General features: G+C 41.3%; 1 protein-coding gene across 1 annotated transcript in view; it reads left to right on the top strand.

The window, feature by feature from the left end:
* Window positions 1-4302, top strand: part of LOC308398148 (insulin-like growth factor 1 receptor) — a 61266-nt gene extending 56964 nt beyond the window's left edge. The window contains exons 18-21 of the mRNA XM_080884604.1: window positions 90-252; window positions 1153-1282; window positions 1416-1550; window positions 2680-4302. Of these exons, the coding sequence (XP_080740730.1) occupies window positions 90-252; window positions 1153-1282; window positions 1416-1550; window positions 2680-3205 (954 nt within the window). The 3' untranslated portion in view covers window positions 3206-4302. The remainder of the gene's footprint in view (window positions 1-89; window positions 253-1152; window positions 1283-1415; window positions 1551-2679) is intronic.
* Window positions 4303-13254: the final 8952 nt, after the last annotated feature.

Raw genomic sequence — 13254 nt, 5'->3', positions numbered from 1 at the left:
GTAATGCAATGTTGTAATTAAGTGCAGTGAGAGAGTATCACCTGTGGGTCAGATAATTCATGTTCGCTTGTTCTCCTTCATGTCTCCAGCAACAGTGGTCCAGCCTATCTCTCCCTCCTCTGAAGAAGATGCTTCAGATGGCAGGGCAGATTGCTGATGGCATGGCTTACCTCAACGCCAACAAGTTTGTCCACCGAGATCTGGCAGCCAGGAACTGCATGGTAGCCGAGGACTTTACTGTTAAGATCGGAGGTAAAGGATGAGTCTTGTCACTGGAAGTATGCTCACTAAGTGTAAACTCAATTACAGAGTAAAGTAGAAAACACACCACTAGCATCATTAGCTATTTTCTAGACAGTTATAGCTACAATGATGTGCCTTGTTAAAATGTCTAAGGCTCATGTGATGTGCTGTCTAAGGGTGTTGTCACATCTTCTGTGTTTAATCAGTTTAAATTGAACTGTTCGTTTGTGCAGATGCTAGCACAGTAATAGCACTCGGCAGCGAACCAAAACAACTGTGCTGAAACCCTTTAGAGGAGGTGGTCTCAGTGCAGTTCCAAATGAACTCCAGAGCTTTATGTTGTTGGTGGGAACGTAATCCGACCCCCATCCGAACCAACTACAAATGCTTTGGATTCTGAATGGGGCAAGGCACTGTTAATGCCTGTACGGGCTAGCAGCTAGCCATGACATGAGCTTAAATTCTCCTTCTTCTCTGATAGTCCAGAACACAGCACTTTCTTCCTGTATTTGCTTTTGTTGCTTCCATCCACAGAAACTTCTGGCCAATGAGGGGACTGGGTTGTAGTCATGCATTTTGCTTTGCTTAGAGTTTACTTGGATTTTTCTCTGTGTGAAAACAAACCAAACTGCAGGGAAAAGCTACAAGTTTACAAACTGATTAACTGATTCGGACCAGAGTAAACAAACCATAGGTGTGAAAACACCCTAAGTGATGGCAGTGAATGTAATGCTGTTTTAAGAGTTATAATACCAGTAAAAAGCACCACCGTATGAAATACAAACCCACTCAAATTACACCAAGAAGTCAGAAAAAATTTGAAAGCATTTCTATCGAATGAAGTGACTGTTTTTTGCTTCACTTTCTTACTTTTGGTCTGTGTGCGCTTGTGTTTGTGTGTGTGAGTAGATTTTGGCATGACCAGAGACATCTATGAGACAGATTACTACCGCAAAGGTGGTAAAGGTTTGCTCCCCGTACGTTGGATGTCACCCGAGTCCCTGAAAGATGGAGTCTTTACCACCAACTCGGATGTCTGGTAAGCAGACGCATGAAAACACACATGGTGACTTCATTCTATGTGTATACTGCTTCCAAAAATATGTCATCATTGTCATAAAGATAATGGAAAGCACACTTTTTTGCCCCCCTCCCCATTTCCCTCTATACAGGTCATTTGGGGTTGTGCTGTGGGAGATTGCCACTCTGGCAGAACAGCCCTACCAAGGTCTCTCTAATGAACAAGTTCTCCGTTTTGTCATGGAGGGGGGGCTTCTGGAGAAACCTCAGAACTGTCCCGATATGCTGTAAGACACACAAACTCCACACTGCACATTCACATAAAATGCTCTCATGTCTGTTTTCCTCTTCTCTGCTGGTTAATTTTAATTATCCGCTCAGTGAAGGGGCACTGCTGCCCTTCAGCCTGTGGTCTCTGGATTTGCTGAACTGCAGTACTGATTGCCTTCACAGCCCATCTATATTTCAGTGTGTGAACTTGTGTTCTTTAAGATGTGTTTCTTCTTAATGTGAAACAGCCGCAGTATAAATCCACATCAAAAGAGTCATGAGTGTCACAGACAAATTTGGCAACCAACAAGAAAACACTGAAGGATGCATCAGATGGTGAAGTCATGCGGAGAACAAATGTGAAGTCCCAGGGTTTGCTCTCTTCCCTAACAGCAACAATTTTATAAATAATATTATTCATTAGCATATCTAGAAAATACGGTCTTACTAGTGCACTTCCTTAATTAATAATGATGTGTTGTGTCCTAATTGTTTGGTTTGCAGCGGACCTCATCTCTTGCTTTACAAAATAAAAATCAGGCCCAGTTTGACATCCTGGAGCTGCCACTTCTGAAAAAAACACTTTTAGGTGCATTACTGCCCCCTTCTGGTTGTAGTAGCATGTTTGATACTACCAGGTACCAGTAAACACAAGAGAAAACGTTGATTCTAAGAAGATAAATATTGGTGTAAATTATTAGTATAATTTTTTTTAAGTGACCATTTTAGAAATAGCGGAGTCCACCTTACAGCAACTCTAAAACAAGTTAAGATGCTTCTTTAATCCACTCAAACTGCAGTGTAAGTTTGATAAGTTATGACTGCTTGAGTCATAAATTTGTTTGTCAGAATCAGGTTGGCTGCAGAGCTCTCTGTGCTGGATGCATGTGAAGGCAGCATCAGCTCAGCACTTCATAAACAAGAAGCGAGTGCACGAGGGTCATACAGCCATTTTAGCAACAGAAAGCAAACATTTGGCAAAAGTAAATATTGGTTTGTTGGTAGGAAAGTACAGTTCCTCTGGATAGGGTCATTACTGCAGGAGGACATGTTGTTGCTGAATACTGACCTGACCTATTTGTGTGTGTGTGTGTGTGTGTGTGTGTGTGTGTGTGTGTGTGTGTGTGTTTGTGTTTGTGTTTGCAGGTTTGAGCTGATGCGAATGTGTTGGCAGTACAATCCTAAGATGCGTCCATCCTTTGTTGAGATCATCAGCAGCATAAAGGATGAGCTGGACCCGTGTTTCAGGGATGTCAGTTTCTTCTACAGCGCCGATAACAAGCCCCCCGATGCGCCGCAGCTCCACCTGGAAAAGCTAGACAACATGGAAGATGTTCCTCTGGACGTTCCGTCATCGACACAACTGCAGCAGACTCCAGCTCCCCAACAGACGCCCCCTTCCCCAAGCTCAGAAGCACCACCTGGCCCATCGCTAGCTCCCAGCTCACCTTCCTCTCCCTGCACGTCGAGAGCTGCCATGGACAAGCACCCCTCCAGCCAGCAAGCAGCTAATGGGCTGTCGGGGGCGGGGCACGCAGCGGGGGCGGGGCTCGGGACGGGCTCGAGCGTCACAATGCGGCCGTCTCTGGATGATCTGCCACCATACGCGCACATGAATGGAGGACGCAAAAATGAGCGTGCCATGCCTCTCCCGCAGTCCTCTGCCTGCTGATTGGACAACCCACCAGACTGCAAACCTTCCATCTGCTGGACATCTCAGTGGATGGAATAAAAAAATTTTTTGTTGTTGTTGTTTTGGGGAATTTTTTTTTGTTTGTTTTTTAAATCAAATACAGCAAACCGCGTGGTCCACTAGCTGGATGTGACCATTCAGTGAGACTTACAGGAAGACGAGCAAACATGTTCTTCTTTTTCTGTTTTTCCTTTTCATAAAGTTTTGGTTTCTACCAGCTGGCTGTCCAACGTGACACTGCCCTCGAGTGGGAAGATCAAAAACACTACAAATAAGAAAAATATCAATAATTTGTGAGATCTCTTTCTCTCTCTTTATGGCTGAACTTATTTTATAATCCATCATTTGTTACTTTTTTATATGTATTTACAAATGGGAGAAGAAAAATCTATAGGCCTTTATATAAAACGAGCGGCGTTTTGTTTGCTTTTGAACGGGCATTATGGTGAAAACGTTAAGCATATCTAATGAAGAAGAAACTCTTAAGAGTGACTGGCATGTCTCGTCGGTCGTTCAGTAGTGTGGTTGCTCTGCAGGCTGAGTGTCAGCGTAATGCCGGATCAACAGCCAACTCGCTGAAACAAACAACCAGAGGGGGAAAGGTCAACTCTGCCAAATTTATTGCCAAATTTATACTGTTTGTCAGATTCTCTCTTCTGCAGTTTTGCCCTGTAATTCTCCAACACACTCCATTGAAAATTAAAGCAAAACAAATCTGCTACTGCACTATTTTGAAATAAAAGGGATATTACCTTCCCTCTACAGTGCTACACTACAGTAAATCTGACATTATAGACTTTGAAATTATCTGAAATTGAGCCACATCTTTTCACAAAGTGCTGTACCATTACGGTTAAACCGCCAAATACAGTCCATAAAGAAGCAAAAAAAAATTAAAAATTAAAAAAACAAACAAACTCAAAGCGAGGACTGCGGATGGAAAAAGTGTAAATGGGAAAAACAAACATAAACACGAGTTGTACAACGTCTCTCAGTCGGGGTTCTCAGAGTTCAGAGGCGTCTTTGTTGTTGTATTCGAACAGGTATTTTTTTAGGCTAGTCATCGGTCTCCAACCTTTACAACATCTCTCTGTGGGCAGAGCATTTATGTACACACCAGTTGTTTGTGTCACTTTTCTAACTTTTCTACAGTTGGAGACATTCATCGTGTACAGAAAGAAGCTGCTATTCCTTATTTCTCTTTGTGGTTGTAATATAGTCAATATCTATATATTAAAAAGAGAAAAAAAAACTCCTTCAGGTTGGATCTACGAACGTTTCAACTACAGTCCTTTTTTTTTTTTAATGCTTGTAACTGTGTAAAGTGTATCTGAGCTGGTTTCGTTTCTGTGTTTGCGTATAAGGTACGACTATTTGCCTTGTGTTTTGAAACACTTCCCCTCCCATCTAATTAGGGGACAGCGATGGGGTGCGACGACCATCGGTGTTCTTGTACTCTCTCGGGACCCTTTTGCATCAGTCCTCTATGGTTTGGACTAAACCGCTTCTACCCATCATTATCACTCTTAAGAGGCCAGGTGTCCCAACTAAATCTCAGGTCAAAGAGGAAAGTTTAATCCTGTTCTACTTTCCCGTTTGTTTTCTTCTTCTTCTTTTTTTTCCTTGTTCTGTCAAAACCCAGAGACATCCAGCCTGGTGTGTGTTAAACCTCGGTCTCATTCTTATTCTCTCTGACTGCTTTTCTTTTTTTAACAATACTCAAAAGCAGTGTTTTTACAACCGAATGGTTGTCAGGCTGCGTTTGATTTGACCTTTACACTTATGTATAGAAACCTAATACTGACAAAATGTAGAAGTGAGACATTTCAAAATGTAGCATTAAACACTGATAAACAATACTGTTAGTTAAATAATTCAGAAGGCATATTAAATAAAGAAATATGTAATTTATGATAATCTTCTATTATACCAGCTCATCACCTTAGTTTCCCCCTTTTTTTTTGGAGGGTTTGTGCACACTTGCTGTTTGTTTAGTGCCTTTTAGCCACCTAGCAGCAAGAATACACTAAAAGGGGGCACGCAGTGGCGTCGGGGTGAGCTAATCCTAGTTATCTACCTGAGCCACCTGGTTCACCCAAGCTAACTTATTATAAAACAAACTCCAGAGTAAAAATTAAGTTACTTACTTTAATTACTCCTTTATTTGTTACCAACTATACAGGTGATAAGTACAGTTTACATTTTTACCTGAAGCATTTTACCCAGCAAGAAAATATTAACACATTTTCTTGCTGGCTCATGCTAGTTATACCTTTTTTTTGTTCTGGTTTATTATGAAAGAAAAGTGTTCATTAAATCATATGCTGCCATAATATGCCCTAATTCATGGTAAAAAACAAGAGCCGAATATGAAGATAATTGTGTTAAAAATTGGATATTTGTACCAGAAATGGTCCTCATGCTAGTTTAGTTGGGGGGAAAAAAGGTTAGCTGTAGCTAAGTGGCTAGCAGCTCTGTCAGATGATCCCCACACATGCATAAAAGTCCTGAAAAAGTAATTAATGACCAGATTAATCATTAAATGTGTGCCAAAACCCTCCCAAAATCTCGGGCAATAAAAGATAAAAGGATGTATAAAATGTTCTTTTTAGTCCGCATTGTAATCATTTAGCTAACAGTATTATGTGAACTCACATTTCTTTTTTTCTGATACTGCATTTTTGTCAGTTTCAGGGCTCTGTGTTAGTGCCGTGTGCAAACCTTAAGAGTACAATGCAAAACATAATTTATGTATTTCAGGCGAGTACAGAAACCTGTCTGTGGGATACTTTCACCTTCTTCTAATCAACTTCTGTCTCTTCATCAGGGGTGGTTTTCTTTAGGCTGCTAGAGTAACCCATATTATTTATCTTTTTTCAACATATAAACGTGTGTTTGTAGAAGATTGGGCTGAGACATGGGTGAAAATTAATCTTATAGCATTGAGAGGTTTTTTTTTTCCTTTGGGAACATTAAGATGTCACAGGTGACACTAAAAGGATTTATAAAAGGAACAAGTATTGAGGCCCTTCTCTTTGAGAATAAATCTTAATGGTATTCTTTATGAAGATTTACTGAAGAAAAACCATAATGTATGATCAGAGTGGACCACATAGAAAGATTTTTAAAGGTTTATTTGCCTCTGAAAGCAGCATTTGTGTATCCCTTGCCCAAATGTTTCTTGGTTATTTATGTCCTTTTTGTGTGAAGTGTAAATCACTGTAAAAAAAAAAATCCCCCATTAGATATTTTTGTTTTCCTTCTGATATGTTGTCATTTTGTTTTGTTTTTTTCTCTATTGTGGGGGAAGGTCTTGTTATTAATCCTTCAACCATCCATCTACCTCACTTTTTTTCTTTTTTTCCCAATCTATCTACATGTACAGAACAACAAAACATCTCACCTACAGTTGACTGGCTGTAATGACGATCTCACTGCATGCTGTCAATAACATGGTCAAATCCAAACCACAAACTAAACCATCCTGGAAACATGGTAAAAGTTCCAAGGGGAAAAACATGACCATCAAACATCTTGCTATTGAAGTTTGGCCCACGATGGCTTTTGTATTTGGGCTTTCTAAAGTCTGGAGGAGCTGCTACAAGCATACAAGAATGGAGGAAGGGCAGTTCTGTCCTTTGCACCTACTCTGCACATAATCCACCACCACATTGTAGGGTTACGAAGTAGCATGTAGAATCCCCCCTTTTTATCTTTTGTATTTTTCAGGTTATCCTGTAATCAGGTGGATGAAGTTGTGACCTAAGCTAGCCACTATATGGCAAATCCACCTATTCGCTTGGTAAAACACACACAATGCAAACTTTCTTTATGGTACTATAAATTACTAACGTTTAATATGAAAAAATATAATGAAGAGTACAACTTAAAAATGTTTTATGGGTGTATTAGGGCCACATTGAGAAATTACTATATATTTTTTCATTATGTTGCCCTAATATTTGTACAGTTCTGGATGCCATTGTTGCTTGGAAAAACACTGTTGAGTGGGGTTTTCAAAGAGAGGAGAAGTAAATATAGCTGTAATTTAGTAGTAGTGCATGAAACTGGGTCTACCTGAAGGCCAAATTCGCACCTTTTAAATCCCACACGTGACCTGTGCCATGATGGTTCCGACCTAGAAAGCCCACTGAAGATGTTAGACAATCATTCACTTTATTTTTCTAGTTTATAAAAACAATGCTGCTACTATATGCTGTTTTAAAACTTGTTTAAACACATAAGGATACATATATGCAGGACTGCAGGCTGACAACCACCAGTTTCACCATTTTCAGTGTGACAGTTTAAATCCGTGAAAGCCCTCACTGCCTTTTATTACACTTTGAAGCACCGCCGAGTCTAAAACGAGCTTTCTCTGGTGATTTCTTCTTCTAGCTGTGGACAGTATAGACCGGTTTCAGCAGGCACACATTTTATGACTTTTTTTTTCTGTCAATACTTGCAGCAGGTATTTGGTACGTAGAAATGTTGATAAGTGAAGGTTGTGTGACTTCTGGATTTCACTATAACTATTACTTGCTTCATTTGAGGATTTTTTTTTTCAACTTTTTTACTGCCATAACAGGACTTTAGAGCTGTTGCTTTTGCCTCTAGACCTGTTTCCACATCAGTCAAATGCTCTCCCTCGTTTTTCTTTTCTTTTTTTTTAAACCCTTCTTCCTCTCCTGTCAGGGTCATAACTTCAAACTGGAGGTCTCTGTAAGCCCAGCTGCAGGAAACGAATCCATGTTGGGTGGTCAGGATGGGTATTTTGGAGTTTGTGGTCTGAATTTTGCCTCACTTTTACCACTGGAACACCTCACAGAGCCGACATAAAATCAAATTTCGATATTTTTTTTCTCTCCTTTTTTGTTACATTGATGGTCATTTTGTTACCTGTACTTTTGATTTGTGTAAATTATTCATAGCCTTCCAACTTTTTGCGTTTTTATTGAAATGATCTGTTAGACTGAGGTTTCATTTTGGTTTCTCTTTTGTACATGCTGTTGTAAGAATTTTTCCTGTTATCGATATATTCTGAGTTCTGGGAAAAATTATTGGCTGAAGGAAAAGAGAATGTCTGTTTCTCTGATTCTTTTTTTTTTCTACAGGAGATTTAAGATGAATAAAAATGTATGCAAACTGTTTTGCTGCGTGTTTTGTTGGAACGGATGTTATTTGGGATGAATTTTGTATATTTCTAGTCAAGGTTTAAGGAAATATAAGTAGAACATCTCAGTGTATTTAATTTATAGTTCAGTGAACGAATATGGCTGAATTTATATAACAGGTTTAACATAAACGGCTGAAGCATGTTGCTTATTTTTCAAAAACAGGATTTGGTAACAGTAACCTGTGACTATAAACTGGATGTTGGATGCAGCTGCCAAAACCACATGTGCTGTCCGTGTTAATTACAGTATTCAGTTTTTATCCAAGTATTCCCTGTGAGCCAAAAGGTCAATTCAGGAGGATCTAAATGCTTTATTCAAGGTTCAAGGTTCTTTATTTGTCACATGCATAGTTATACAAGTATAACACACAGTGAAATGTAGCCTGACACGCTCCTCGACATGTGCAAAAAAATTGGGGGGGGGGGGGGGGGGGGGGTGTAGAGGAAGAACATTATATACATATAATAATAAAAACATATATATATATATATATATATATATATATATATTAGGGGTGCAACGATATTCGTATCGATATTGAACCGTTCGATACAGTGCTTTCGGTTCGTACGCATATGTATCGAACAATACAACATTTGTAATTTATTTTATCAACTTTCCTTCTGACGATGCTGTCTGTGTTGAGCGCTCAGTGAATCTGCGTTCGACTACTCCGCCTAGGCTGCACTGTCGAGCGCAGATCCACTGAGCGCTCAACACAGACAGCATAGTCAGGAGGAAGAGCGCAGGGCAAGCTAGCGAGACAGAAGTTAAGCTCTCCTTGCAAGATGGACCTCCCCCACTCTCATTCAGATCTGGCGTTTGGAATTATTTTGGTTTTCATGTGACGTATGACCCTGAAGGTAAGCGAGTCATGGACTAAAGTAAAACAGTATGTTGGATGTGCCATGCAATGCTTAATTACATTGGTGTGAACTAGTGTGTTAGCGCAGTTAGCTCGTTAACGTGTTGGCCGTCTAGCCCCATGCACGGGGCGATCGGCGGTAGCTCGTTAACGGAGATTTGCCGTGTTGTGGCGTTAAGGTCATTTCAACGAGATTAACCTGAAAGCACTAGTGGGAACACAACGAATATGACTGCACATTTACGCAGACATCATCCTAGTGCAAAGACAAAAACAACAAGCATGCTACTAACTTTAGCCGAGTCATTTAGACAGCTGTTAGCACGTGATTCTCCTTATGGAGACCTGATATGTTTAATATGCTGCTGAGAATATAGCCCAGAAGAAGCGGATAGTATAGCTTTTATTTTGGAAAGAGACATTTCTCTGTAATAAACTCTCTTTTCCAAAGATGAGTGATTCCTCAATCAGATACAGGGCTTGCAAAATCGCTAGCCTGACGTCCCGGAGCTAGCGATCTTTCCAGTCGGGCTACAAAAATCTATCTCTTCTCTGCCCGTCGGGCTATTGTAGGAAAAATATATGTCAATGCTTTTGCATTCTTTCAGAAATGTAGCTGGGTAATTATGTCATTGGCATCGGTGAGCCACTGTCAATATGTGACATATTGAAATCGCGTTTGAATTTGCGCTTGTTTTTTTGCTTTCACTTTGCAATGACAGCACTGATCTGTGAGTGATGATAATTTGTGCACCAATTCCTCTGACATCGTCTTATTAATCGTTAGCTTACTATGCAAACATGACAAGTGAAATCTCCCGCAGCAAGCTTAAACATGTGAGAGGTTGATCGCGCAGAGAATCGCTGAGCTTATGTGAGTCCGTGTGTAAAAGTAGCAGTATATATATTTTAGTTCTGCTGAGCCAAATAAGACAGGTCGGGGTGAAGAAGTGACAGCCAAAGAAAAGCTTACCACAAAACGGAGAAGTTATGACAAATGAGACTATAAGGCAAAAAGAAAGTGCAGCTTTATGGTTTCATGGACAAAAGAATTTCTGTGGCTGCAATATGACGAGCTAAATAACCAGGGCTGCACATAAGTGGTCCGCAAGTGCGCATTCGCTGTCAAAATAAAAAACGCGCACAAGGGTTAGGGTTAAATTTAAAAACTGTAATTTTGAGTTAAAATATATATTTATAATTTTAATAAATGACAAATTAAAAAGGCATGAACATTTTTTTGTATCGAAAAAATATCGAACCGTGACACCAAAGTATCGAACCGAACCGAACCGTGAATTTTGTGTATCGTTGCACCCCTAATATATATATATGTAGTATATACATTGGGTGAATGTGCAGTAGTAGCAGCAAGCAGGTGAATTCTGTACATTAATATGAATAGACATCTGACTATTTACAGGATAGACAATATAAACATATTTAAAATTAAAGGAATTGAAATGTACATTGTGCCTTGGTTTAGAGTGCCTGGAAGAGTCCTGACTCAGTCAATTATAGATGATGTGAGAGGGCGGGTGTGTGTGTTTAGGGCACGGATGGCTTGGGGATAGAAGCTCCTCTTGAGTCTCTCTGTCCTTGCCCGGAAGATGCGGAACCTTCTACCAGATTGCAGAAGTTGGAACAGTTTGTTGCCAGGATGGGACGGGTCCTTCAGTATCTGCGCTGCTCTAGTCCGGCATCTCCTGGTGTAGGTGTCCTGAAGCGGGGGGAGAGCAATCCTGCAGCAGCGTTCTGCTGTACGGATCACTCTCTGGAGAGCTTTTTGGTCCTTCACACAGCTGTTCCCAAACCACGATGTCATGTTCTGTGTGAGGATGCTCTCCACAGCGCCTGTATAGAAAATCCTGAGGATCTTTGGAGAGACCCTGAACTTCCTCAGTTGTCGTAGGTGATACAGGCGCTGCCTAGCCTTTTGGTCTGGACCTGAATGTGGGCAGCCCATGTCAGGTCTGAGGAGATGTGGACACCAAGATACTTGAAGGACTGCACCCTCTCCACTGGAGCTCCATTGATGATAATGGGCTTGTAGTCTCTGTGCTGACTCCTTCTGAAGTCCACCACCAGCTCCTTGGTCTTGCCGACGTTCAGCTGGAGGTGGTTGTCCTGGCACCACGATGCCAGATTCTTCACTTCATCCATGTAGGCCGCCTCATCGTTGTTGGAGATGGCACCCAACACCACTGTGTCGTCAGCAAACTTCACAATGGTGTTGGAGCCATGGGTGGCCACACAGTCTGAAGTGTAGAGGGAGTAGAGCAGTGGTGAGAGGACACATCCCTGAGGTGCTCCTGTGTTGATGGTGATGCTGTTGGAGAAGCACCTGCCCACCCTCACCACCTGAGTTCTGCCAGTGAGGAAGTCCAACACCCATGCACACAGACGGCTGTTAAGTCCCAGATCCCTCAGCTTTGTGAACAGTCTGCAGGGCACTATTGTGTTAAACGCTGAACTGTAATCAACAAACAGCATTCGCACATAGTTACCCTGTTTCTTGTCCACGTGGCTGAGAGTGGTGTGTAGGACGTGGGCGATGGCATCCTCTGTGGATCTGTTGGATCTGTAGGCGAACTGCAGCGGATCTGTGGTGTCTGGGATGGAGGAGGAGATGATGTTCTTCAGCAGCCTCTCAAACACCTTCATTACTACCGAGGTCATTGCAACTGGCCGGTAATCGTTCAGGGATGAGGGTTTGCTGTTCTTGGGCACAGGGATGATGGTGGATCTTTTGAAGCATGTGGGGACCACAGACTTCGCCAGGTACTCTTTATCAGTTTTTTCTAGTCTTGGTTCTGTGTGATGTCAGTGAGTTTAACATGGCCATCTCAGGCACACAGCTCTCTGTATGCAGAGGCTCTACTCCAGTGTTTTCCCAAACCACAACAACACTTCCCTCATGGTGCTTTATATTGTAAGGTCAAAACCCTACATTAATACACAAAAACTCCGACCCCCTATGAGCAAGCACTTTGGCGACAGTGGGAAGGAAAAACTCTCTTTTAAAAGAGAGAAACCTCCGGCAGAAGCAGGCTCTGGAATGGGGTGGCCATCTGCCACGGCCAGCTGGCGATGAGGGAAGGAGGGCGGTTTTAAAATTAAATTTAGAAATTAAATTTAGATGCCCAATTTAAATAAATATTTTACGCCAATTTAAGAGTTTTGTCACATAATCGCATGCGCGTTTCAGTTACATTTTAGCGCTGGCATGAGAAAGCCCTAAAGATGACATTTTGGCTCTTCAACTTGGCATGTTTTTGGAAGGTTTTGACGATTACTTCGTCAATCACTGAGTTGCTTGACCTCATTAAGAGTACTGGAGAAGGCAACCTTTCATGGAGTTCATTGTATACTGTCAGGCTGCGTTGTTAAATGTTCTCTGAGGACATTTTGTAGTTTTTGGACAAAATTTTGTTCCAGATCTTATGGGAAACCCTCTGCATAATAAACTCAGATGTATCTGGATGCCATGTTGCCGTCTCATTTCCTTCAGCCATAGCGTGCATTACCAGATCTTTAGTGAAATTTTTCACAACTTCCTTGTACTCTTCCCTGTTTTCAGAGACACTGAGTAGTCTTTTTGGTAAAGCCAACAGGTGTTTGGTGAAGGTTGGGACAGTAATGTTATCAAGCTGTTCTCTCAGATTAAAAGTCAAACGTTTTTCCTTGCAGTTATGTGTTTTGAAAAGATCCTTGAGAATGGCCTTGTCTAGATTTTTCAGGTAATTTGGGGATAGATCCATTTTGGGAAAGACAGACTGTCCTTCTCCTGTTTTAGGATCAGGATTTCACCGTCTCTCTGCTGAAGCTACAAACTGGGGTGTGTTTAAGACTGCTGCCATAAGAGAGGACGGTTCTGTGAATTTAGAGGAATATGCATCAGTGGTCACCAGCTGCATCAGCACATGCATTGACAATATTGTCCCCACCAAGCGATACAAAACCTATCCAAAATCAGAAAACACGGT

Source organism: Rhamphochromis sp. 'chilingali', assembly GCF_963969265.1.
Source record: "Rhamphochromis sp. 'chilingali' genome assembly, chromosome: 6".
NCBI lineage: Eukaryota > Metazoa > Chordata > Actinopteri > Cichliformes > Cichlidae > Rhamphochromis > Rhamphochromis sp. 'chilingali'.
Note: the sequence above shows the minus strand (reverse complement) of the source record. Positions and strands in the feature narration are given on the sequence as shown.